Genomic DNA, 26,020 nt, shown 5'->3' on the forward strand with positions numbered 1-26,020 from the left:
AACATATTTATTTCACGAAAAAATGAAAACCCGATGTATTTGGTTAACAAAAAAGAAAACAAAAACAAATAAAAAATCGAAACAAAACATAAATGAAACACCAGTTTTCAAGAAGGAAAAACAAACAACACTCGATTAGAAAGCAAATTGGCAATAAATGCTGTAAGGAATGAAAGAAATCTAACAATGCAACAAGAACAAAGAGGAGAAAAACAGTAATACTAGTAGCATTCATTCAATGTGATTAAACACGCATCGAGTCATTAATATGATGTAATACCTTTTTTTGCGCTTCATACCAAGATCGATGTGTCCTAGTACGGGAAAAATGTTGAGAGACACTTTTCAAAAGTGATATAAAAACAATATATACAGCAAGAGTGAACAAAAAAAGAAACAAATTGCATGCATTTAAGAAAAATCCAATCTTAACGTTAATACTAAAAATCATCCATTTAGGAAACAAACAATTTGATGTGTATTAGACAACACAAAATTCACTGCAAATCCCAAAAGAAAAATAAAACAACAAATAAGATAAACAACGGTGTGTGACGTCCCGTTCCTGCTAGTGAGTGTAGCGCGAGTGTAACATTAGAAGTAGACCGTACTGGGAAACTAAGTGGAACGAAACGATGCACTACAATCCGTTTACGGTGGCCGAAGTGTGTCAGTACTCATTCCATGAGTGCGTATGTGTGTTGTGTGTTAACAATTTTTCTTGGACGTCATTCTGGAATAACGCGAAAGATAACACGCTTTAGCTGAGATCAAAGACAAAAAGAAGGATAATAGCAGCAGCAGCAGCAGCAGTAGCAGTAGTGATAGTAATTATGAAGAAGATTATAAGAGGATATAACCCCCAAACAACAAGAACAAGCACAATGATCGAAAGAGTGTAGCGTTAATCACTAAACGCCTGTAGTGAGTAAACACCAAGAGCTGTCCGCCCTTGGAGACTAAAGCCTAGTACTTCTTGTAACGTTACTTTTCTATTGAACGGAGATTTAAGATGTTTTATATTACCCTGGTCACTGTCACTGTCCAAGGATACTGAGAACACACAAAAAAACACTAAACAACTTAAGTACAAAAACGATCACAAAATAAAAAAAAAAACCATTACAAACACAAGCAGCGAATCTCATCGCATGATCTTGTGCGAACACAGAACGGATCACGAGTATCTCGGTTAACTTCATCCTTATTTTAAGATCACTACGAACCATCACTATGTGTAGATTAGTTTGTCTCCCATGTGTCCCATGAAAAAAGGTCACCCCTTTTGCTATGTGTAAACCCAAACCAAACTGGTCGAGTATAACTCAGACCGAGCGGCCCCGTAATACTCTGCGCCACGATGAATCTAATGCAGTAATAAAATCGCTGAATAAAACACCCTACACTGGCGGTTCTCATTCACCGACGACGCTAATGATGACAGCAGCCCGTATAGAAGTGTCCATCACTGTCCACATCATTGTGTCATCAAATGATCAACTCGATGGCCAAGTTAACTGCTTCCATCGATGCCCAGTTCGCTCGGTTCCCCATCACTATGCGTTTGACAGTTCTACTAGCAGCACTGACTTTCTTGCGCTCTCCCCCAGATGGCGCTAGTATGCGCACTTGTGAAACCGCCGCTCGTAAGATAGTGCATCGGTTCTATCCATTGCGCCACTGTCAACGATCCAACCGTACCGTAATCGGTCTGAAGAATGTAAAAACAGTTCGCGAGTGTGCTGATTTTGCCCGTGACAAACAGGGACTGGCGTTTAACTATGCCCCGGTAGATCGAAACAACAGCAATTGGTTTGAGTTGGTGAAGGAACGCGAACAGAACAAATCTACCGTAGCGCCCTGGAAACCGCAACCGCCACGAATTCCAACCAGCTCATTTGGGTTTGACGACTTTTACAACTGCCATGTGCTCGATTGTCCAGAGTATCGTAATCTTTCGACTATTGTAAATGATACGCGTTTCGATTACTACACACTCTATGCAAGAGTTCTACGTAAGTACGCCTTGAAGACTGTAGACAGTCACTGTTTGGTTTACACTCTTCTTGGGTATTGTAGCATCTGGAAATACCACCTGTATACCTTCGATCGGAATGTTCCTGTTCGATGAAACAAGGACGAACTACTCGTACGCATACAACTCTTGTATCACGGCTGGCGGTAGCTTAGCACACATTGCTAGCGATGCTAGAACGTTTCATCTAGCCAAGTATATTGCGAACTTACCGTTGGGGAACAATGCTACGTTGGACTCCTCCAACACCACCACAATTGATCCTATCTTCTATGTGGGATTGAATGAGACGTTGAAGGGTCGATTTTTCACCTCCGCCAATGAACGCCTGGATTGCTTCAGCTTTCGAGCGTGGGCCCCTGGACATCCCGAGTAAGTTGGCTACTAAGTGTACTTCCTGTCATAGCATTCGTTTGTTTCTTACATCTCCAGCCGCAACCGACATCCTCCCAGCTGTGTGGCACTAACCGACGAAGGTTCCTGGAAAACTTTTAACTGCAACCGAACATTGCCGTACATCTGCGAGCTTCATACCTCGGGACCAGCGCTGTATCAACCAAAACTCCAACGTAAATGCAACGTCAAGCGCCCAAATAACAGAATTGCCCCTTCCCGTCGAGTGACGGGTGAACACCACTAATAAATAAAGCGTCAGATCCAGACACGTTTTGCTTTATAGAATCTTATTTATTAGAACATTTGTTCCCGGCTCGTAAGCGAAACGACAAATCGACAACACTGTAGAACGCATTCTTTGGCTTGAGCTAGCTTCAGCTATATGCAGAACAACTGAGCACTTTGCTAGTTGATATAGTTGATAAAACGACAGTAAAAACGACAAACAGTGATTGATTGCTTGTACTACGCTACACGAAAACAAATCAACACAGACTTCATTCTAGGCCGAATTATGTCCATCAAACACGCACACTTTCGCTAAATTTTGTCTACGGTCTTATAGCTATTATTGAAATTGATAAGCGTATTATGTTTGTTTCTTCTTTGCCACTTCTTTTTCGCACGCTACCGTTGATACGTTTTGAGATAGCCTTACTTATTGTTGTGCCGGCACACCGTGCGATGTGTGCACCCTTACAAAACGTGCCCCATCGTGGTGGTTGCTCTTCCTTTTCCGACAGTCGCACGTGAACAGACGAATGATTGTGCATGGATGCTGGATTGCATGCGCTGATAAAGCAAACGAAACCTTGCCCATTGAGCTGGGCAGCTTACTTTTTGCCCTTCGCCGCCAGCAGTTCGTCGATGGCCTTCTCCACATCGGCGAAGATTTCCTCCGGTGCACGCTCAGCATTGATCTGATGGAACAAACAAGGGAAGAGGGAGTCATATAATTCGTATTCGAGTTCATACAATTTTAGGCAAATTAGGCCTTTTTTATAAAGTCCACTAAACAGTTTGACTGCAGAGGGACACTATCATCGCCTAATGTACTTACCCTCCTCAGCTGTGTTGGATACTGCACCAGAATTTTCTCCGTGTTCTCCCGGAAGGTGGCAATGCGAGTCTTTAGAGTATCCTCGTTATCATCCGCGCGAACCGTGGCCGATTCGGCGGCACGCTTCATAATACGTGCCACCAGCGTTTCCTATCAAGAGAAAGTACAAAACATTGCCACAGGAAATTAGTACAAAACGTAGCAAAGTGTGTCACTACATTCTTCTTCGCAACATTGTACTTCGACACGAATAACACGATGCTTCGCAACCTTGTAGGTTGTGTTGGGTTGAGCAACACATTCGAATCGTAGAACATCGAGCACGTCCTTTCAAGCCTTTCAAGCATCGACATCCGCCTGTCATGACGTTAATTGCAATTTTTGGATTTCAATCGATCGAAACCATAAGGTCCTTGAATGCAACTTTGAGCTTCCGTTGCAAAACTAGAGCATGTGCAGTTTCAGAACCATTTTAGTGCATGCAGCTGCAAAGAGCTAGCTTTAGTGAGTTCCCAGCTACCTGCACGTTGTAGTGTTGTGTACTTAGGCTAGAAGCAATGACTACCTGGGGTGGCATGAAAATAAGCTCCAAACAGTAAGTTGTTCATTAAAAATGTTGAAAATTGCTTTTACAAATTATTCTCCACTACAGAGGGCAACCAAATAACAAGCAAGCGCCGATGCGTTTCTCCGACACCCTAACGGCCGCTCTTGGAAATCGAAAGAACAAGTACAAGGACGTATCGAAGGATCTCAACAGTCTGATCAACCGTGAAGAGCTGGACGATGAAATTTTTGTGCCGAACTATAACATCCGCAAGATTAAGGCTATGATTGCCCGTGTAGTGAAGCAACAGTTCGTCATTCGCAATGAGGACGGTGATCTGCTGACGTGGGTGTACGATCCAGCGAAGAATCTTGAAATGAGCCAAACGATAGCGAAAGCGGTGAAGGATCGACTACGCAACCTGAATCTGCCCCGCTACCGGATCGTGTGCTTCTGCTCGATTGTGGAAAAACAGCTACAGGGAGTGCACTACAAGATGAAGTACATACTCGACCCGTACATGGACAACTACGTGCAGTACGTGCATGATGGTGCCATCTTTTGGATCATTACGACTGCCTTTCTAATCCACAAAGACTAGGTTGGGGGGTGTCAAGGTAAGAAAAACGTGTGAGCTCAGCTCAGCTGTTCAGTACTTACATTGGAACATTCGAAGTACAGGATAATGTCTACCGGAGCGATGAACTTCTCGAACTCTGGTCCTTGGGCAGGTTCCCGAGGATAGCTACAAGTGCATCAGTGTATAATCGTGATGAGTTCTCCATTATTCCGGACGACAGACGGTACTACTCACCCATCAATTAGGTATCCAACGGTACCATTCAACGCCTTCACCATGGCCGCCTCCAGCAGCTTCAGAACGGTCTCATTTGCCACCAGAATACCCTGCTTCATCATTTCCTGTAGCTCCTTGCCCTTCTCCGAACCGGAAGCGACCTCATCGCGCAACAGATCACCGGTACTGAAGTGCGAAAAGTTGTACTTCGACACGATCTTTGCGCACTGGGTACCCTTACCACAACCCGGTCCACCCAGCACCCAGATGATCGGAACGTTGGCGTCGCGCATCTAAATAAGTGGCAAAGAAAGCGGAACATTTCTCATTATTGGTGCAACACTCGACGTTTGGCTACACCATTTAATTGTGATTGTCTGCGGTGCATTAGTACCAGCACGAAAAAGCCATTACGGAGAGCTACGCCATTGCGGACAGTTCTTAGGTGATAGTTTCTCTGCCGGTGTTAGTACGCTGAGAGCGCGCAGTCATAGTTAGAAAGAGGGAAATGGAAAGAAAGCTCAGGAAAAGCGCACAGAACCATACGGAGGGAGAAAAATGTACACGACCATCTAACGGGGTGTAACTTACGTGGCCATACGAACTGCCACCAGCGGTCGGTACCTGTACTGCCGGTGAGCTGCTGCCGGATGATGGATTAGATGCGCTTGCCTTCTCCTTTGCCTTGGATTCTTGCTCCAGCGCCATCTGGTGGCACATGAATAACTGAACCGCAAGGGTAGGCGTTCAAAGGGGGGGAATCGTACAGCACAAAACCAGTACATTAAGGGTGGTAGTAGAAGAGTTGGAGAATTAAGCCGCTTCCTAATCAAACTAACAAATGAATTTTCTTCCATTCGACCGTCAACGTTCTATCGATCAGAGATTCTATGATCTATAGTAATCTATTTTCAACAAATAGATACTATTTTTCATCACGACATTGTACTTAATGATGGCCTACAGTCGGTTAACCAACGCGTCTCAATTTCACGCACAATTAAGGACTGGCTGCATTTTTCAACAGTCAACTTTTACAAAAATAGTACAACCCGTTCGATAGGCTGACCTCACCACAAGGTTTCATCTGCCGAGCTTCCCTGAACGCTCTACCCTCGACGTCCTATATCTACAGTCGTATCAAATAAAGGATTTAACAGTGGTTTCCTTCCCTAACGCACATCTGTCTCTCTGATAATGAATATCCTACATTAAAATTTCACTTTTCACTGCCACAATCATTTTCTTGGCAGGTATCTGTTCTGCCGGTGCCTGTGTGAGCGGAAACACGCTCAGGAAAACGTTCACCAGTGTGTCTATGCGCTGTTATGGGGAGGTCAACAGTTTATGCCTTGAAATCGGTCGGACTTATTTTTAGACCACCGCCGTGTCCGCTGGCGTTTTGTACAATCGACAAACAAACCTTCCGATTCTTGGTAACCATTGCGCCCCTGCTGTGGAAGGTTACCTCCGATGAGCGTCGTATCTGCTCAATGACACTGTACGAATCCGTTCAGGTTCAGGGTTTAACCTTTTTGGTCGGAGTATCTTCTCGGCGGTTTAGGCGAGAGAAATGCACAACTATGACTAACGGCTCTGAACCGTGTTACGCAATCGTGCTGGTAGACATGTTGGCTCGCATGGAAAAGATACCCCCCGTAGGGCCGTTAAAACCCATCTCCGTACTATTAATCACACACACGTATGTCTCACCCATGTTTGAAATAACACACGGAGAACTAGCTGCTAATGGTCGTCTAATCATGGAAAATGAAATGCAACGGGTATTGAAAAATGGGAACGGAACCAAACGAAAACCAAACGCCTTGGGCCACACCGAACAACACCTACTCACTCACCATGATGACGAACTTTGCGAGGCTTGCTTGCTGCACGAAATCCACAAGTAATACTGACTCAAGCTCGCGCGGCAAGCTTCTAAGCGATGGTCCGAACGGTGCGAAAACTCGCGATTCTATCTCGCCCGACCGAGACCGCGCAAATTGGTTTGCGTTACGCGCCTGTGTGCGTGCGGTTGAGAGATGTTTAGAGAGCAAACATTAGGGAAGGTAAGGGAACGTTTGATGAACCTTTACTGGACGGAACGAAGTGCGGAGCGATGGGCAGTAAGGATGGGGGTATCGTTGGGGTGGTTTTGTTTTATTTTTAATCAACTGTGGCTCAACCGGAGTCGAGTGGCATGAAGTCTCTCTCAGCCCCGTTTGCCCCAACACACGATCAATTGTATGCGCGCCGCTATTGCGTATGCATGCGAGCACTAAGCGTACTAGATAATGGACGGTCTGTTCGTGTGAGAGCTTCCCGTCCGTTCGTTATGATCGTTGCTGGACGATCTTTGCAAACCGCGTCGGTCTGAAATGTGATACTGAAACGAGAATTTAATTGAATAGATTATGTACTCTAGAAGTGACATTAATTCCACTACAGATTTTGCAGCTAGAGCGTTGAATATTAGCCTAACAGAGCGCTCAGGTTATTATGAAGAAGTTTTTTCCCTTTAAGCTAACCGTTAAATAAAAAATAAAAACAAAGTTCCAAAGATTTACAAAACCCATTTATAATATCAAAGGATTCTTAATGCGTCTTCGGTGATATGCACTGATGAATAAAATAACTATCCTTCATTATTATTAAAAACTGAGCTAATTAAAAGTTTAACTTCAAGAAAATTTGCAGTACTGAGTAGAATGTCACCTTACGTATGTTTACCTCCCATAGCAAAAATCACGAACGAAGCGTCCGTTTCATTATGCAGAATGACATAAGTTTTTCAAGGACAATTTTCCTACCCCGTTCGTCTAGAGGCGTGCCTAATGTTCGCAAACAAACTACAATCCTTCCTTCCGCTGATGAATTAAGACACCATTTTCTTTATGGATATCGCAATAGCATATTGATCAAACTGCAAAGTTTCCCCAAATGTTTTTATTTAGTCGTCAAGCTTTAAAGAACCTCATAATGAATCACTGTATGGGGGTATGAAAACTAAACACAAGTTATTAAATATTGCACTAGAACGCACCTCAGACACTCTTGCGTTGTGCCGATTGTGGCCAAATTTCAATAAACTAACTACACCTGTTTTAAAATATCCTTTTGGCTTTGTTAAAAAAGGGAAAAACACCCCGCTATCGTTGACTTTCTCGCGTACTCCAATCAGTTTGTTTACATCAGTGCTGCATTACTGATGGCAGGAAATGGTACGCTCGTCAGAAATATTTTTCCTGCTCATTCAGGAGATACTTGCATTGTCATTTGCTAATGATCAGTGAGAGTGAGAAAGTGACCACGTGAGAGAGAGAGTGTGTCGTTTGTAGTAAATGGCGTACGAGTAAAGTCTCCACAAAAGACAGCTAAAAGAGACACAGGACACGCTTTAAAATGGAGGAGAAAATGAGATGGTCATTCTCGGTTTTTGGAGAATGCGCAGTTGAAATACTCGGAGTCAGATGTCTGGTCTATGTCATCCTCTTTTTGTGTGCAATGTATGATGGTATTTTTAAATCATTCACATTTTTAACGAAAACTTCCACATTTACTAAACTCACCGAACATGTGGATGATTACTGATTGCGCCACACAATGATCGCTGTAATAAACAACACACTTCAATACTGGCATTTCTAACGAAAAGGGCTAGAAGATTTGGTTTTATTATACCGTACTGTAACAATACGTAGTAAACAAATGCTGTTTGTCCTATTCAAACAATGCTCAAAATGTTCGGATTATCGTAAAAAAACGAAACACAGTAGTGTAGTATTCTCTATACAGTATGATGCTACTAAAACGTGAGTCCTACCTTATCTATCAACCTGTTTCTGTTCGCCTCACTGTGGAAATAAAGGTTCAGAACCTATCGTTCCCTTCGTTCGTTCATTCTTTCCATATCCCTTACCGTACTGTAACGTGTTGCTCTTGGTTTAACTCTTAATCTTGTTTATTTGGCACAATGCCAAGATAAGATACCGAACTTTCAGCTTTTTAATTCTGCAGATTTTTTTAGACCGTTTCTCATTTTTAAAGCTATGCAGACACCGCATCATATCGAGTGTCCCCTATTTCATTGAGATATGATCGGCCGTTTTTAACATATTAATTGCTCTTTCATACAATCCCCGTACCGACATGGCGAGGAGCAGACGATTGTACTTATTGCTGTCAATCTCCATCCGCCATCTTGTCAACGCACGCACTATATGTGTGAATCTATCGGGTAGCTGTCCGCTTCCTCCAGCATGTTGCGGAAATTGGGACGACCGTTCGGGACGTACCCGTTCTTCGCCGGGCCAGGCTTACCACTTCCTGGGAGATGCCCGTTAGCAAGACTAACGTGATGGCTAATCGTTGGCACCGCGCCTGGCATTTCCGTGTCGAGATCTTGCACGATCGCATCCATGCTGTTACGCTGCGTCTGTTGCAGCACGGTCTTGAAGGTGCCTATTTGCACCGGTGGAATGTCCTCGTTCTTGTCGGGGTCGGTCTGTGCGAGGCCCGAGTTCAACACCCGCTCCATGTTGACGCGAACGATCCGCTCAAACTCGCGCTGCACCGATGGACTGTCCGTGTCTCCATCAACCTTGAACGAGAAGCAACCGGGGGGAAGGTTAAAGGCATCGGGTGAAGGCTAGGCTAATTTGAGTGGTGCGGAGGCGTTCGTGTATGTGTGGTGAATCATATACAAACACCAACTGCTGCATGAGAGCGGGAAGGACAGTTCCGATTGACACAGTTCGAATGATTAATAATGTATTGATGAAATTGATGGTGATGGAACGTTTCCCCCATGCCCAAAATCCCCCTACCCACGTCCGCACGTCCGAGGACGTTCTTTGACTTTGCGACAATGAAATAGAACTGGTGGAACAGATCACAGTACTTACGATGGTGAGCCGACCCGCGGTATCCATCTCTTTGAGCATCGGAAGCGTTAGCTCCCGGAACAGCTCTAATCGGCGACGAAATGAAGACACGGTGTCATCCAGTCGTCCACGACCGAGCTGCAACTTCGAGCAGTCCAGCAAAATTATTGGAGGCTTTTGATTGTACTGTGTACAGGGGTAAAGAATCGAGTTATTGGGTCTGTCTTCGCAACTAAGCAAGACGGCTCTAACCTTTCGCTCGAAATCGGCGACCTGCTCCATGTCCCGGGGATATCCATCGATGATAATGCCTCGCTTTTCGGCTAGCTGCATCAGCTGACCCTGTATCAACGCGTCCAATGATTTCTTCGGTACCATCTCGCCCGCCGTTATCGCTTCCTTCACCGCGTAGTTGTCCGACCCTACGCGTGGTCCCGATTCGGCTACTGCTCTCAAGGATCGCCCCACACTATCGAAACACCACCAACAACAATGTAATGAATATCCTTCTTTCTGTGACATGCCTCTTAAAATCTCCGCGTTACCTGAAATGACCCCAGCCGGGATTGATTCCTACCGCCTTTATACACAGCGTAGCCTTATTACTACCAGGACCTCCGATCACCCAGATCACGGGCGGTGGCATGGATCCACGGGGTCGGAAACTTTCGGGCGATGCCTCATCATACCCACCCAAGGTGGCCGTCTCGCCAGTTGTCTGGTGCAGGCTGGAACGTGACTGTTGCCGGTGTAGCAACCCGTGCGACGTGGGACGCGTCATCTGGTCCACCGCATTCGCCGGCCGGGCACCATTTGCTGGGGGCGGAGGCGTGCGAGTATGGTTTAATTCTACTTGATGTGCGGGAGCTGCAATGACCTTAGGTTGACTAGGTGCCGTGTCTACACTAACTATACTGCCGGGTATGTCATCTACGCCCCTGCCCATACCTGCGACTCCATTTAACAGTGCTTCCTGATTTTCTTGCGCACCGAGTATGTCTAGTACGGCGGTGCGAAAGTCTTTGTACACCTCCGACGGCGATCGCTCACCGTTTATCTGAAATGTGTGTGGTACGACGACGATCAGTGACAGCCGGAGTCGGCCAGGGGGACAGTCCAACACTTACCGCGATCAGCATATCGCTCTGGTCGAAGTAGTCCGCCACGGGCATGACGTTCTTGAAGAAGTTCTCCAGCTCCATCTTGGCCAACGATAGTACCACATGGCCCAGCTTGGCACCGTAATCGATCTGCTTCTGTAGTATGGCCTGACGCCAGGATATCAGTATCACACCGTTGATTACCTGGATCTGTAACGAGAGTCACACCGAGACCCAAACCCATTCGGTTTTAGCCTGTGGGAACTGGGGCTTTTTCATCAAGGTCAAACGGCTACCCCACGCCCGTTGAAAGGGGAATTGAATATCTATTCATAGACATCAGAATTATTTCCAGCAGGCCATTTACCGAGGAAGACTGATGTGTGAGTGTGTATGAGTGCATGTGTGGGGGGCTTTAATGACTTGGACAAACAAACTGTCAGCAGCTTGTTGTATCCTTTTGTATTGTCAGGACAGATTTGCATCCTGGAAAACCGATCGATTTTTCTTTTGAAAATACATTAAGTTGCTGATACTACGTACCTTTTCCGAGTACTCGACGACGTCCCGCATCGATCGTGGGTATCCGGATACAAGGTAAGTTTTGGCAGCTGGTGACATTTTCATTTCCAGCATCAGTACCTCGGTGACCGTTCGCGAGGAAAGCTGGGAGAAGTCTTGCATATCTGCGGTGGAGAGAAAGTACGTTACGTTACGAAACACTCGGTCAGGCTTTTCCCCCTTGTGTGCTTGATTCTGATCAACCGGCAGGCGTGATGGTTGTCAAGACCTTGAAAGGTTTTCCACGCGGCATACCGTACCGTGCCGTCACATATGGTAATGTGGCGTATCGGTTAAATGATTGTGTTATGTGCGCTATTTGACCTTAATCAATATTTGATTAATTTATCAACCAGGGTCCCGTTGCTTTTCTTCCCATTTTCCTACCCAGTGCTCAACCCGTTTTTACACGGCACAATCGAAAGCAAATCAAGGGCTATCGGAAATCGATCGAGAAAGTTCTGCTAGTGGTCACTGTAGCCACACTGCCTCGAACGAGTTACTTCTTCGAGTCGTACCAATTCGCCCGATTCGAAGAAGTCCATGAAAAGTTCATGTCGCAATTATCTCCCAGGACTCGAGGACAATCGGCACATTCCAAGTACCATTTGCTGTATGTTGATCAAGGGGACAGAACATTAAAGAAAAAACAATACACAACACCAAATCGGAACCGGAAAGATGACGCTACTACACGCTCGCAATCGTCCGCTCATCGTCAATTTGTCAGCGGGTAATAATTACGGACATATTGATTTTTATTTGCCTACACGCTATGGCGTACCTTGCCCACCTTACCCGGTAACCTATTGGCACCATTCAAAACTGGAGAGTATTTTAAAATTCAAGTATCGTCTATCTAATGGCTTATTCACGGGCGAACATGTGAAGGGTATTTGTTTTCCTTTAAGCAAATTGCCGACTTACCATTCCCGATGGCGTACTGTTGCAGCAAGTCCATCATGTTGATGTGCGTAACACCGCGGCGCTCCTGCATCAGAGTATCGCAGTGCGTTACTTTACCACTACCGGGGCCACCTATGGGAAGCGTGTTAGGAACATGATACGACAAGGAACATTTTGAAGCTTCCGCACAGATGATGTGTAGCGACTTCAAGGATTTTTGTTACCTAGCACAAATATGACGGGCACTTTCGGTGGATCGAACTTCACCTTGCCGGTGTTCTGCATCCCGGTTATGGCACTTTTGGGGGTGCGTACCACAGCGGAACGCGTGCTCGGTCCTCCGCCTTTCCAGTCTGGGTCCTCTATGTCGGACGCAGTGTTGTTTTTTTCTGTAAATAACAAAGCAAGCGAAGTAACAATGAAAGCTAGCGGAAGAAAGCATTTTTTGTCATTTCAACATTTTCTTCGCTTCCTGAATGTATGCAATACTCCCTGTAGTATCGTATCTGCTACATTGCATAACTTGCAGGCGTATATACTAAAACTGTATAACTACAGCGAAATGTAAACGGATGTAAAGCGTCTTTATGCACATTTTTGTGAAACAACAATACATAAAACTTCCAAACTGTTCGAAAACAAATAATCACAATATAACATACTCTATGAACAATTCCTTTGATATCGCTATCGTTGCCGCTATCAACCACGGTATGATCGTTCCCGTGAAAATGGCTTACCTGTATCTAGACAAATACCCATTATCCATTCGGGTTAATTGTTGTTGTGCAAAAGGTTTTACGAAATCAATTAGTTGCAGCTGTACTCGCGGTCTCACGGATGACGCATTGATGGAAGTGATCAACCAATTCTCCAGCCGCACTGATCTTTATCGCCACGCCACACTACTATTAGTAATTGTTAGTGTATGAACCACCCTGTACGGATACATGTTCACGTTCAGCCTATCACCGGTGGTATTTTCACTATTTTAACGTACTTTTTTACTAAAGTTTTTGATCCTTTTGATAAATTAATCTAGTTTATTTTATGGATACTTCTAGAACTTTACTAACTTTAGTGACAGTTCTGCCACGCAGCAGAGGAGGGAACTATGTCAACCAAGCACCAGCATTTAATAGTTGTTTGCCTATATCCGAAGGTCTGCGGTACACGCGTGAAGCGCACATGGACACGCTGCCCGGACACGATACCCGGTTGAAACTCTCGGCCCTCACCCATCCAACCACTTAGACGAGTCTCGTACATGCTTAGCTCGCTCGGAGTAAACACAATTATAACTCGATGAAAGTGACATTATTCTGTCAAAACAAACCATCAAGTCTGATTGAGCTCGCGCGGGTTACATTAAGCTCGGGGCCTACCCTGGTTAAATGGGGGCTGGGATTTTCCAGACCCGGACGGTAGGAGAGGAGTTCGTGAAACTCGGCCAAACACGAACTTTACGTTCACCTGAACCTCCACGACTGGATGGAAACTTCAAAGTAAACAAAGTGGAAAAACGGACAACAAAAAGAAAGCACACAAAAATACCCAGTCCAATCGGGGACAAAAGCCCGATGATTCAGCCAATACTATGGCACAAGCATTAGTCGTACATCCTAGCAGTGGATTTGTTTTAAGAATGACAGCACTCTCAAACACCTACACGATGCGTGATCTAATCCACTGTGGCCTGGGAGGGGGAAAGTAAACAGCATCAAAAATTAACCATGTTTTGGCTTTGGGAAATGCTGTCAACGGAGTGAACTTCCATCATACACGCGAGAGATACCGAGCTCTCGCACTCATCACACCACCGCAATGATCATGAGACACCCGGGTGGTGAATCTTTCCTACCAGGGCGTGTAAAACAAAAGGACGTGAAGAGGGAAAGCAACGGTATGAACAATCGAGTAATCGAAAGTGAATCTAAAGCAATGAAACATTGATGAAATTATGTTGCCGTTCCAACACAATCCGCCAAGTAGCCTGTGGACGACCTTCCGGTGGTTTCAGTGTGGTGCTATAAATTGCGGGAGCTTTGGAATTCTTGATGCACCGCCGGAATTCGATTGAAAGTAAATGAGATTTCCTTCAACCTATATAAATTATAAACGTTTCTCATTCATAGAAATGTCTGCCCGAGGACAAGGTTATGAGACGAAACATTGTTGTACGAGTTCTCTGTGGGCGAGCCGTTGGCCTTGGATAGAAACTTCATTCTTGTAAAACCTCGCGCGATATGTGTTTCGTACCCAGATTTTATCAACACACACCACGCTATACGATCGGGATGTTTCGTAGCGGTACGGGGGCTTTCCATTACATTTCCCATTAATTCATCACAAACCGATGGTTCACTATTTTTCACGCATTAAGAAAGCAAATTGTAAACGGTCTCATTGGCTAATGGACCGATAATAAACGTAATCTGCTCCGCAAACACGCGCACAAAAACACACCGACACAACGCGGTCGAGTTAATAGCCATTCGCCGCAACAGTCAACTCTCTTTATATGACAATGAAAAATCGATACATTTCATTCAAATTGTCAATCCTGGCGGCCCTCCGGAGCCCCGGATGAACTTTCGCTGGTATGAGGATCACGCATACGAGCATCCGCGGACCATATACTCATAGCAGCATGCCGTCACTAATTGTCTTCCACGCGTACTTTCCACTATCTTCTCTCGCGTACACCGGGTCTGTCTGATCGATTCTGATGAATCATATCGCTGCCCAACAGTTTGCACAAACTTCGTTACAACCACAGTCGAAAACGAGCTTTGTTTCACTTTTTTCCGAAACATCCCAAAAGTTGAAGATCATCTCCCTCGGCATGGAAACACTAGCCGAATAACGTAAGATCAACTGATGGGAAACACGTGAACACTAGTAAGAAATGGGACACACTACCCCACAAAAAAGCTGAAACAACAATGCGCACATCCGAACACCGGAGCAGGAAAACGGAACCAGTGACGCAGATAAGCGTGTGCGCACCACAGGAAATGCCGACTCTCACTGTTTGCCGATGGCGATGGCGTTTGCTTTTTTACCGCGGCAGGAACCAGGGCTGAATAATTGATCCTCAGGTTCGATGTGCGAGGACGCGCAGGCACTCGCGTGGACAACATTCGCTATAGTAGCATGATACTAACCTCCGCTCTCGCTCCGTATGTGAACCAACGCACACACCTACACAATATATGGGTGTAGGAATTCTTTTGTCCACCCTACCCCGATATCCTGAGTGTCCTTTCACCTTCAACGGTCAGCGTCCCAGGTAAAAACAGCTAGTACGCGTCTGTGGTTGTGAAGGGCGATGATGATGGTCAGCGTCGTGCGACGAACACATGACACACAGTGACAACGACTAAGCAAGTATGGAAAGCGATACTCGAATACTTACGAGCTCTTCCAGGCTGTCTGTAGGTCGTCCGTCTGGGTTCCGGGCGAGAGGCGACCCAATTTTTGCATCACACCACCTACTTGCGATCTTTTATAAGGGTTTTACGGAACTGAAGTCGGAATGCAAGTCGGAAACTTTCATCTTCGTTTGCACATTTTTTATCATCTGTTTGGGTAGGATGAAATATGTACTAATGGTGTAACGAAGGACGCTCATCATAACAATGAAAAGCAAAGTTTAAAAAACGCAATTATTACTGCAGAGTGTTGTGCTCTGTCCTTTTGTTTTTGTGTTGGTCTTTAAAATTCAATAAATTATTTTAAATACCGGAACCGTTCCAGATGGTTCGATTCAACCGTTCCCATTCCGCTTGGTCCATTAGTAACGCTAGATCGATTGATTCTAATGACAATTTTCAACACCCTTTCACATGGGATGTACCACATGACACCGGTTAGCGAGTCCTTTCGAGGAGGTTACAATGGTTGACAGCGAAAAGGCATGACACGGCAGAAAAAAAAGAAACCCAATTGTTTCCGACGATGGGAAAATTGGTTTTCTGTCACGGGTCACCAACACCTTGCCTGCACGGGGTGGGCAGTTACTGCATCATCCAAAACCCCATCAGTGTCCCAGTGCATGACAGGTTTCATTTTTCATCCAACACCAGACACTGGCCCCGGTTTTCCATCACCTGGTGTGAGTTTTCTCCGACCTAATTACAGCAGCTCATCGTTTAAACAGCCAATTTAGCGCTTTTCCCCGGGTTATGATTTCATTCCGCTGCACGTGGTCCAAAGCGGAAACCATGGGTTGCTTTCGATAGTGGATAAACACTATCATTTAGTGGGCGAGACCACTGGTGGACCCTCTAATAACTGGGGTTTCGGATGGGTGAGTTTCGATCTGGTGTGGACTATTTAAAAATTGTAGCATTGACCTCAGGTTCCTGAGTAGGTGCTTGAGAGAAAAAGAAACACTTGTGACATAAGTGTAATGATTTTATATGAATTTAAATTTCGCTCATCAATTATTTCGTACATTCAAAACTGATGGCCTAATTTTCTTCCATGTTTGTGACGTTTATTTACAGGGCATTGTTTGTAGTGTCCATATTACAGGCCAATTCGTTTTTCGGCCAAAGCAAAATAATGCGGACCATTTGTCTACGATTTCTAGAATGAGGCCTTACCTTGTCTCTTAAACAAGCAGCCTAATAAACGATCGTTTTCCCTTATAGAACGCATTAACGTGTCCATTATTCATCACAAACAGCACCGAGACGAGCTTTTCAAGGACTGCAACATGTGCCATTCTTCCCGTGATCAATAATTCAACGCTCAAAACTTCTTGCATCCAACAGTGTCTGAAAATTGAAAAAAAGAGAAACGTAAAACATTCACCCTACTCCATCTTGTTACAGAGAAATAAAAGACAGCAGGATACGTCTTGGTTATATAATTTATTCGTGTCAACTGGCCGTTCCGGACAAAATTTGAGCTATGAAAGTAAATGTGGCTTACAGGATTTGAGCATTATTTGTTTTCCTTAAATAGAACCCGCTAATGTTAAATAGAACTGTACAGGCTAACATACAGATATCCTCGTTATTGTCTGAATCGTTCTGCGTATATTATGGTACGCATTAGGAGAAATCTTTGAATTTTATAACTGAATTCGAGTTTGTCATATACCATATTCGGTGATGCACGATTCATGAATGATGTAGATAGGCAAAAGGTTAACATTTCCGACTCTACCTCTCTACAGTGTAATTTCCTTACACAGTTCTTTTAAACCAACAATTTGGATTGTCAAAAATCGGTTGAATTACAGATGCAATCTATAATTTTGAAATAGCTACAATAGACGCCTAAAGATAGGCAATTAGACACACATCCAATCATATCCTTGCCGAAGGATTATGAGCAAGTAGCACCTACGAATTGCTACTATACACAAAATTACTGTATAATGCATGTATTATATTGTATTTAAAATACATATTTTTATTTACCTTATTGATCGACAAAGAAGTTTTTCAGGCAGTTGGTACATCTCCTTACTGCCAGAAGAAAAGAAAAACTGTGATGATCCCAAGAAATTGTGCCACCTAGCTGATTTAGTTAGGAAACTATCTTGACGCGATCATGATCATTTGGTTCAGATTAAGTTGATTACGTTGTTGGGACATAATCAAACCGTTTCCATACCTCCAGAACGTCTAATATTACCAACTTCTATTTGAATACACAATATCACGATATCCTCATCACATCTTCAACGTATAAAAATTTCATTAATGCCTTACTTCAGTGTAGTTTTTGCGCTCAAAAAAAGTTAGCAGATTATGTGATATATTTTTCATTCTGCGTGTAAGATGCAGTTTTTTACTCATACTGGCATCAAGTTTTATTTTATTGTTGCATTCAGTGAGCAAACAAAGTGCTGATTACAAAAATGGCATGGATGGTTGCATACATTTTTTTAATGGAATTCTAAAAGCATTTCAATTCTGGTGTTTGCCTCGAATCGTTTTAATAGCACCGCAATATAAAATTTACATTTAAATGATTCAATGAACTGGTTCTTGCAGAAGTGCGCAGGTATGTTTGTGGTAGAAACAGTGTTTTTAAAATACTTTCCCTTGCAATCTGCCACAGCTTTCTGTACTATATCTCCTGTCTAATATACTAATACGATAAGGGCCCAAATATGCATTACTACAACGTTGTATAGTTGTACAGTTGTACAATATTTCTAGCTCTACCGAACAAAGAAAAAAAAAACTTTTACAAATTTACTTCCATTTGGCGACATGAAAATCCAAGAACATCGTATAGTAATTATTACGGTGGTTGCTTACAATCTACACTGGTGTAAACGTTACTCTATATAAACATATCCGGTCATTATTGGTTCGCTTGAAATGCTACAAACATTAAGACACGACATTTCTGAAGTAAACTATAGCACAGGTAAAGAGAGTGGTAAAGGTCCTTCCGGTTGGAGTACGTAAATGTGTTGGCTTCATCCGCAATAGAGAAAATCCTGTAGTATATAATGTAAATGTCATACTCTAATCAATGAAATTACAATATCCTCTACATGTGCTTCCAGAGAGCATGATATAGATAAGGAATTATCATTGACGATTACAATCAAGGAGTTTGGGGCACCTAAGACATTTAGACATCCAACAAGTTATCTACTTATCTAGGCATTGTTGCCATTACTGTTCCGATCGCGAACAAGACTGTCCAGTACAGTTTCTACCAGTTCCTATGAGGTTGAATCAATTCAATATACGTGATGTTAACAAAAGTCTCAGGTATTAAAGGTGATCATAGTACACACAGTTTGATATGAAGGATAGTCCCAATCAAATCGCACGTGCTGTAATACTATAACAGAAGTAAAGCTAGCGCAGTCTGAGCAGATCACATATCGAAAGAAATTCTGTTAAAATACTCCGCTTTAGCTGTGGCAGCAGCGAAAAACTTTCCTGAATTATGTTAACTTGATAAATTCTAAATAAGGGTTTTAGTACGAACTGTGCAGACAAAACTGCTGCTGGCCATTTTGTCTTTAAAAGACAACTCTGCTATGCCCTGAAGCTGCGTAAGTGGAGAAGAGCAATTCAGGTGAGATTATTCGTGCTATTTTAATGGCATTTAAAATTGTTTAAATACTTTGCTTAAAACGCTTCCAAACAGTGATACGACCAAGTCGTCATTTTTGAATATAAAAAAGGTGTTTCAAAACTCTAAACCAAAATGCACGTTCAAATACTCCATTTATCGATTTGTAATCGATACTTCGATCGATACTAGACTAGACAGAAATTAAAAACAGTAAATCACGCGAAAGCTGCCCGAAAAGATTAGCGCCCCAAGAGCCGTTAAAAGCGATATCGTCTGCATGGTGGCTCCACTCGTAGTTTTGTACTGTGATGCAGCGACTGGTGTGACTGTTTCTGGTTGAACTGCACTATTATTCGGTGCCAATGACAATGGTGGATGTTCCGCATCCGGGATGAACTGACCGTTGGCATCATAACGACCGGGAGTAAACATTTGAGAGAGCGGATCGTACAAACCCGATTGGAAGATGTTCGTCTCAGGTATGTACCGTCCTGGTGTGAAGATTCCCGTTGTTGGATCATATTCACCCGGTGGGACATACTGTCCGGTGGCAGGATAGTACTGACCGGGTGGTGGAATATACTGCTTAGCATTTGGATCGACGGTGGTCGTTTCAGCGGGTGCAGTTTGAACTGGAGCTTGAGACATTGGGTTCGAATTATCGGCTGCTCCGGACATCGGAGCTAATGGGACAGCTGATTGACCGTTAGTACCAGATGCTGGAGGTGCATTCGGTACAGCAGCAACACCGGAAGCTTGAACTGGTGCTGGTGCTGCTCCTTCCGCTAGAGTTGTTCCGGCAGCTGGTGTAGCTGGTGCAGCTGGTGCATGATTGTTGATGATTGTCACGCCGTTTTCACGGTACCGTCCGCGATCCTCCGGACGAAGCGCATTATACAGAGCCGATCCAGCCGCTCCAGCCAACAAACCCGTTCCAATACCAGCTGCAATTCCACCAACACCAATTCCAGAGCTCTGCGGTTTGTACGCACCAACCGGAATGGCCGCCACAGGGAACGAAGGTGCTGGAGCATAATTTACCGGTGGTGCAAAGCCACCACCCTGGAATGTGCCATGGGGTGCACCGAATCCAGTTGCAGGAGGATGATAACCACCCATTGGTTGACCAAATCCTCCGGGTTGACCGTACGAGCCCGGTTGACCAAAACCTGGTTGACCCGGTCGGAAACCTTGATTTCCTGGACTATACATTGGCGGTTGTTCATTGAAGCGCGAGTTCATGTTAGGATTGTTCACGGCCGAATATGGTGGCGGTGGTCCATGGGAGTATGGTGGCGGAGGAGCTCCCGGGGCCGAATGGGTCTGATGTGTATTATGTGTTGCCTGTACCGGGTATGGAGGCTTAGCTGCATTAGACTGCACCGGATACGGAGGTTTATTGACGGCAGGCTGCGCAACGGAACCAGCTGGTTTTGCCTGATTGTTCACATTCCATCCAATATTGCGCTGGTTCGAGGTATCGACTGGAGCAGACGGCTTCGGAGCAGGTTTCGCAGGGGCTGGTTTCGCCTGGTAGTTGTTGTAGCTCAAACTCCCCGGATTGCTGTAGCTGGTCGAGCTTGGTTTCGAAACACGACCAGACGAGGATGACGAAGAGGAGCTTTTGCTGCGACTTTTTGTCTTCACAGCTTCGACCTTCGGAACTAGGCACGAAACGCCCAACAGTAAGCAAAAAGCTAGCACTTTCAGGCGCCTACTTTCAATACCTCTTTCTCTCATGATGCACTGATTCGTTTATGTGGAAATTATCAAAGCGTTGTGTCTGTCTTTTCACCTGTTTCGACTAATTAGATTAAAAAAACAATTCATGTGGCACCAGTTGTGCAAATATTGAGGACTACTTCCTGGTAGGATTGATTTTCCAAGGACACTCACTACTACGTAGTTATATTTCGTCTTATTACAGACGCTGTTTCACAAAACACAAGAATACAACAAAAGATTACGTATGATATCTTGAACTTATCGAAAATTATACACAAATTCTATCTTACCAATCTTTTGCTGATCAGTTTTTGCACAAATGGTTTTCTTTCTTCTTCGCTCTTTTGCGCATGACGTTCCTGTGTGCTGTCAACAATCTGTCAAATGTTGTTTAGCGGAAAGAAAATAAACAAACAATTCACGCGTACTTTTCTATTGCACTGAAGTCGTGAAATACTCGCAATTTTACGAAAAGAACGATGGAATACAGTTCAAAAACTGCCTACGAACATGAATTTCATAGAAATTTTGTGTGTATCGTATATCCTGGAATTGTGCGCAACCCAGATCGCATGGTGGAAACATTGGGAGGTATCCGCGAAATAAGTACCGTAAGTAGAACCCGGAAAACTCATTCCTGCGGGAGAGAATGTATAGAAAGAATTACCCCTTCACAGACATTCGGACAAGAGAAACGGCGACTAGAGCTCCGATTTCGCCCGGATTGCATTTACTCCAAACCTGCGTATGGTGATGGACGGCCAACGACTGGGCTTGTCCTGAAGGTGAAGGTCCAACGTAGAAAATCACAACCAGAGTACAGATCCATCAATTCGGTCAAGATTATGGGCTGTGTTCGACGGTGCTACAATTTCGATTCACTGTGCGACTTTCAACAGTTACCCGCGTTTCGTATGCCATCGAGCGGGAAAGTCGAATGCGTGTACAATGAAATTGTTCCGAAGGGAGTCAACACTGCAAGTCCTTTCGAAAAGTCGGCGAACGTTCCATTTTTTTTACCGCCCATTAACTTCAGTCGTAGCGATTCGATGAATACGTTCGTATTGCGCGAGCCAAAGAAAACCAGAATGTCGTCGATCGATAGCGGTTACCGACGACGGCGACAAAAGTACGGTATCTATAACACATTTTCGCTGACCGACCCCATTCCAGAAAAAGCCACCGTGCAGGCGCTGCAAATGCTGACAAAAAAAGTCGTTACAGGACAGGAGTTGGATAAGGTACGGGCCGCTTTTAAGACCCGTCCCATATGGACAAAGAATGCACTGATCAATGTTAACAAGCTCGAGTTTAGCCCTCAAACACTGGGTGTCATTCTACCGTCCATCGCTTTCTACTACGTGAACGGTCCTTGGCGTGGTACCTGGGTGCGTTATGGATACGATCCACGGAAGCACTTCGAGGCACGCGTCTATCAGTTACTGGACTTTCGCGTGCGTTCCATCGGTTCGGTACACGAGTGCATCAAAATTAAGCGTCTATCGCTTACTAAAGTGAACTACCGCATGGCGGAATCGGTGTCGCTTTATAAGGACGATGAGCAGAATTTCGTCAACAGTACGTTCGATGAAGATACCGTTCCACCGTATCGCGTGATATACTATCAGTACTGTGACATTCATTTGAAAAAGATTCAAGAGATGCTGAAAAAAGTCCCCTCACCCAAGAACGGGACGGTGTGCGACGAGCGCAATGGGTGGCTACCGTACCGGTTTGACGATCAGTGTCGCAACATCATGATGGAAATTGTGCTGAACAACATACGGAGACTGAGCGAAGAAAACCCGGAAGTATGCAGCGCAATGGAATCGGTGGAAGAGGATGACGATGAGGAGGCTGATGAGGGTGAGATGTCAGGATTCGAGGACGATGAAGTGGAAGAATTGGAAGGCAATATCGATTCGATGGACGATTCCATTACGGATTAAAATGCATCATTTAATCGTGTGTGTCTACTTCAATCATGTGTTGAAGTATAGAATTTACATTTAAAACGCATGATTTCATCTTCTACGAATTCAGATAATTGGCTAAATATAAACGAAAACTTCGAACAACCTAACAAGATTGCTTCATTAATTTGTACGATTGTAATCGACACGACACTGCAAACGGGCGATTTGAATGCGTTTGACAATTGTGCGCTGATCGTGAAGCAGCCCTGAAGAAAACGTCATTCGGTCAGGCATGAAAACATTGGATACGAAAAAAATTGTAGTGCTTCGTGACGAAAAGGGATATGGAAGGAATCCTTCTTCTGTGAACGTTTAATCTTCCTGATGGAGCTGATACAGGACTACGAACAACAATATGCCGTGCAGACGGCCGAAATTACTGCTCAGATTGGTCGAATTGCGGTTGCGAGTGGAGGTAGGCAAGCTAGAAAGCAGATTATCACCCTAAATATGGTAAGCTTAAACAGTGTTGATCAATCCCTACCGTGTGTTTGATTGTTTTTGTAGCGGAACGCAATAAACTGATTTCCGACGTCGACCGCCAGCTTGAAGAATCGCAAGAGTTGCTGGAGCAAATCGGGCTGGAGATTCGTGACATTCCACAGAATTCGCGTGCCGCGTACACCTCACGATTGAATTGTTATCAGGCCGAATGGAAACGATTGCAGCAAGATTTCAATAATGCGAAAGTGGCCCGATCGAAGGCTGGGTACGATTCATCGGTGGATGATTTTGACGAGATAGGCATACAGGAGGACCAGAAACGACGGTTGCTGGATAATACGGAACGGTTGGAACGTACCAGCAACTATCTGAACGATGCGTACCGTGTTTCGATCGAAACGGAACAGATAGGAACACAGGTTCTAGCCGACCTTAGTCAGCAGCGAGAAACCATCCAACGATCGAGAGGAAGGGTAAATACATTCAATGTATATGCAATCTGTTGCTAACGAAATTCTGTTTCATTGTAGCTTCGGGAGACGGATGCTGATTTGAGCCGATCCTCCCGGATTCTGAACTCAATGATTATGCGTGCAATGCGTGAGAAGTTCATTCTCGTGGTCGTGGTAGTGGCTATATTTCTTGTCCTTATCTTTAGTATTTATTTCTCCATATCGTAATCATTTGCTGTGATGATTCATGGTTCGTCATCGACGGCAAGCGATTTAGTCCGTTCCTTTGGATTGTATTCGGTGTTTCGGAATGCCGGTCACACATTAGGTAGAATAATGATTTTAATTAATTTGTTGTTTTGTGATAATTGTTTCCGATTTTTCCGAAGCTTTGTACTGTGTAGACTTTTAACCTAAAGTGAGATCAGTTTTGCCTTTCAACACAACCTGTATCACTCGTGAGTGCAACTGCGTTAAGCTAAAATATTTATGTACAATAAAATGAACCTTTCAACCATTCCATCCCGTTGAATATGGAGGTGTATCCAATTTTTGAACCATCGTTACAGAAAATAGAAAAGGGAAAGATATTTGAAAAATAGTTCGAACTGGCAACACCGGCATCTCAATGTCGCAACATGATTTGGCAGCACGGCTTGACTTGACAGATTGATTTTGTTCCCGAATTGCATCAGGTTCACGTTTTGCATTACGCAAAGTTAATCTGCCGGTAAAAAGTGCAAAGTACGTTTTAGAAACTATTTTCCTTTTATCAGAATTCTATCCATCCCTATCCAACCAAAATCTGCTTGAATCTGCGGTGGCGTAAAGAATAATCCGAAACTAAAGCTTGCCGAATGTTTCATCCGGCGCAAGAAACATTCATTTGCTAACCTCATTTGCTAAATATGATGCAATTGTTGTTTTTGATTAGTTTGGTCGAACGCTCCAGTCCGTTTCATTTGTTTGTCCTTTAACTTACATTCCAGATATCGTAGAAAAAGCTCAGAATGGCAACACAATTTCTAAACCGCATTGGCCAGCTTGGTCTAGGAGTGGCCGTCATTGGTGGAGTTGTAAACTCGGCGTTATATAACGGTATGTAGCAGCAGAATGCTCTTGTTTACTAGTTACCAGATTGTAGCTAATCACGTTCCTTCCCTTCCGCAGTTGATGGAGGACATCGTGCCGTAATTTTCGATCGATTCACTGGTGTCAAACAGCAGGTGACCGGCGAAGGGACACATTTTTTCGTGCCGTGGGTTCAGCGTCCGATTATTTTCGATATTCGCTCGCAACCACGCAACGTACCGGTGGTGACCGGTAGTAAGGATCTGCAGAACGTAAACATCACGCTCCGTATTCTATTCCGACCGGTTCCGGACCAGCTGCCCAAGATCTACACCATCCTAGGCCAGGATTACGATGAGCGGGTGTTACCTTCGATTACAACGGAAGTTTTGAAGGCGGTGGTGGCCCAGTTTGATGCGGGCGAGCTCATCACACAGCGTGAAATGGTGTCGCAGAAGGTGTCGGACGATCTGACGGAACGTGCGGCACAGTTCGGTGTGATTCTTGACGACATTTCCATCACGCATCTGACGTTCGGCAAGGAATTTACGCAGGCCGTCGAAATGAAGCAGGTTGCCCAGCAGGAAGCGGAGAAGGCTCGATTCATGGTCGAGAAGGCGGAACAGATGAAGCAGGCCGCAATCATTACTGCTGAGGGTGATGCACAGGCCGCCCAGATGTTGGCCCGTTCTCTGAAGGAATCCGGTGATGGTTTGATTGAATTGCGACGAATTGAAGCTGCCGAGGATATTGCCTACCAGATGAGCCGATCGCGTGGCGTCAATTATCTGCCCGCTGGTCAACAGACACTGCTTAGCCTTCCACAGTAATCGAGTGGTGGTTAGGAAAGGACCAACAGTGTTCCCGCTATCTTACCTTACTAAGTATGTGTCATTACGAAGAATATGGTTTAAGTCGAATGCTGTTTTCCAGAGAAATCATCAGCAACAAACCACGCATTTGTTGGGCCCAAAATGTTCCGGCTGCGATGAACGGTGGACTATAC

The 26,020-nt window shown here is 44.5% G+C and overlaps 8 protein-coding genes across 8 annotated transcripts; 5 read left to right on the top strand and 3 right to left on the bottom strand.

Moving 5' to 3' along the window:
• The first annotated feature begins 1,558 nt into the window (after positions 1–1,558).
• On the top strand, positions 1,559–2,675 carry LOC128716153 (uncharacterized). Its single transcript, XM_053811073.1, has 3 exons — positions 1,559–2,015; positions 2,080–2,407; positions 2,468–2,675. The coding sequence occupies exons 1-3, from the start codon at positions 1,559–1,561 to the stop codon at positions 2,673–2,675; spliced, it is 993 nt and encodes a 330-aa protein (XP_053667048.1).
• A 589-nt stretch (positions 2,676–3,264) lies between these two features.
• Positions 3,265–6,278, bottom strand: LOC128716157 (adenylate kinase isoenzyme 1). The gene is made up of 6 exons (XM_053811078.1): positions 6,258–6,278; positions 5,426–5,560; positions 4,853–5,127; positions 4,699–4,783; positions 3,492–3,641; positions 3,265–3,351 (listed from the first exon to the last, which is right to left on the bottom strand). Exons 1-6 carry the CDS (start codon positions 6,276–6,278, stop codon positions 3,265–3,267), a joined length of 753 nt encoding a protein of 250 aa, XP_053667053.1.
• LOC128711406 (uncharacterized) lies at positions 4,049–4,639 on the top strand. Its single transcript, XM_053806277.1, has 2 exons — positions 4,049–4,086; positions 4,144–4,639. Exons 1-2 carry the CDS (start codon positions 4,049–4,051, stop codon positions 4,637–4,639), a joined length of 534 nt encoding a protein of 177 aa, XP_053662252.1.
• Positions 6,279–9,050: 2,772 nt separating the features above from the next.
• Positions 9,051–13,046, bottom strand: LOC128712073 (uncharacterized). The gene is made up of 9 exons (XM_053806968.1): positions 13,025–13,046; positions 12,509–12,673; positions 12,306–12,416; positions 11,361–11,503; positions 10,845–11,027; positions 10,263–10,774; positions 9,970–10,186; positions 9,739–9,903; positions 9,051–9,434 (listed from the first exon to the last, which is right to left on the bottom strand). Exons 1-9 carry the CDS (start codon positions 13,044–13,046, stop codon positions 9,051–9,053), a joined length of 1,902 nt encoding a protein of 633 aa, XP_053662943.1.
• Positions 13,047–19,547: 6,501 nt separating this feature from the next.
• On the bottom strand, positions 19,548–21,086 carry LOC128713992 (collagen alpha-1(X) chain-like). Its single transcript, XM_053808866.1, has one exon. It carries the CDS (start codon positions 21,084–21,086, stop codon positions 19,548–19,550), a length of 1,539 nt encoding a protein of 512 aa, XP_053664841.1.
• A 464-nt stretch (positions 21,087–21,550) lies between these two features.
• LOC128714590 (general transcription factor 3C polypeptide 5) lies at positions 21,551–23,020 on the top strand. The gene is made up of 2 exons (XM_053809462.1): positions 21,551–21,682; positions 21,749–23,020. Exons 1-2 carry the CDS (start codon positions 21,551–21,553, stop codon positions 23,018–23,020), a joined length of 1,404 nt encoding a protein of 467 aa, XP_053665437.1.
• A 351-nt stretch (positions 23,021–23,371) lies between these two features.
• LOC128713889 (vesicle transport through interaction with t-SNAREs homolog 1A) lies at positions 23,372–24,171 on the top strand. Its single transcript, XM_053808761.1, has 3 exons — positions 23,372–23,462; positions 23,555–23,964; positions 24,022–24,171. The coding sequence occupies exons 1-3, from the start codon at positions 23,372–23,374 to the stop codon at positions 24,169–24,171; spliced, it is 651 nt and encodes a 216-aa protein (XP_053664736.1).
• Positions 24,172–24,953: 782 nt separating this feature from the next.
• LOC128716388 (protein l(2)37Cc) lies at positions 24,954–25,844 on the top strand. Its single transcript, XM_053811308.1, has 2 exons — positions 24,954–25,041; positions 25,114–25,844. Exons 1-2 carry the CDS (start codon positions 24,954–24,956, stop codon positions 25,842–25,844), a joined length of 819 nt encoding a protein of 272 aa, XP_053667283.1.
• The last annotated feature ends 176 nt before the right edge of the window (positions 25,845–26,020 follow it).

The sequence above is a fragment of the Anopheles marshallii genome, chromosome 3, assembly GCF_943734725.1.
Source record: "Anopheles marshallii chromosome 3, idAnoMarsDA_429_01, whole genome shotgun sequence".
Taxonomy (NCBI): domain Eukaryota; kingdom Metazoa; phylum Arthropoda; class Insecta; order Diptera; family Culicidae; genus Anopheles; species Anopheles marshallii.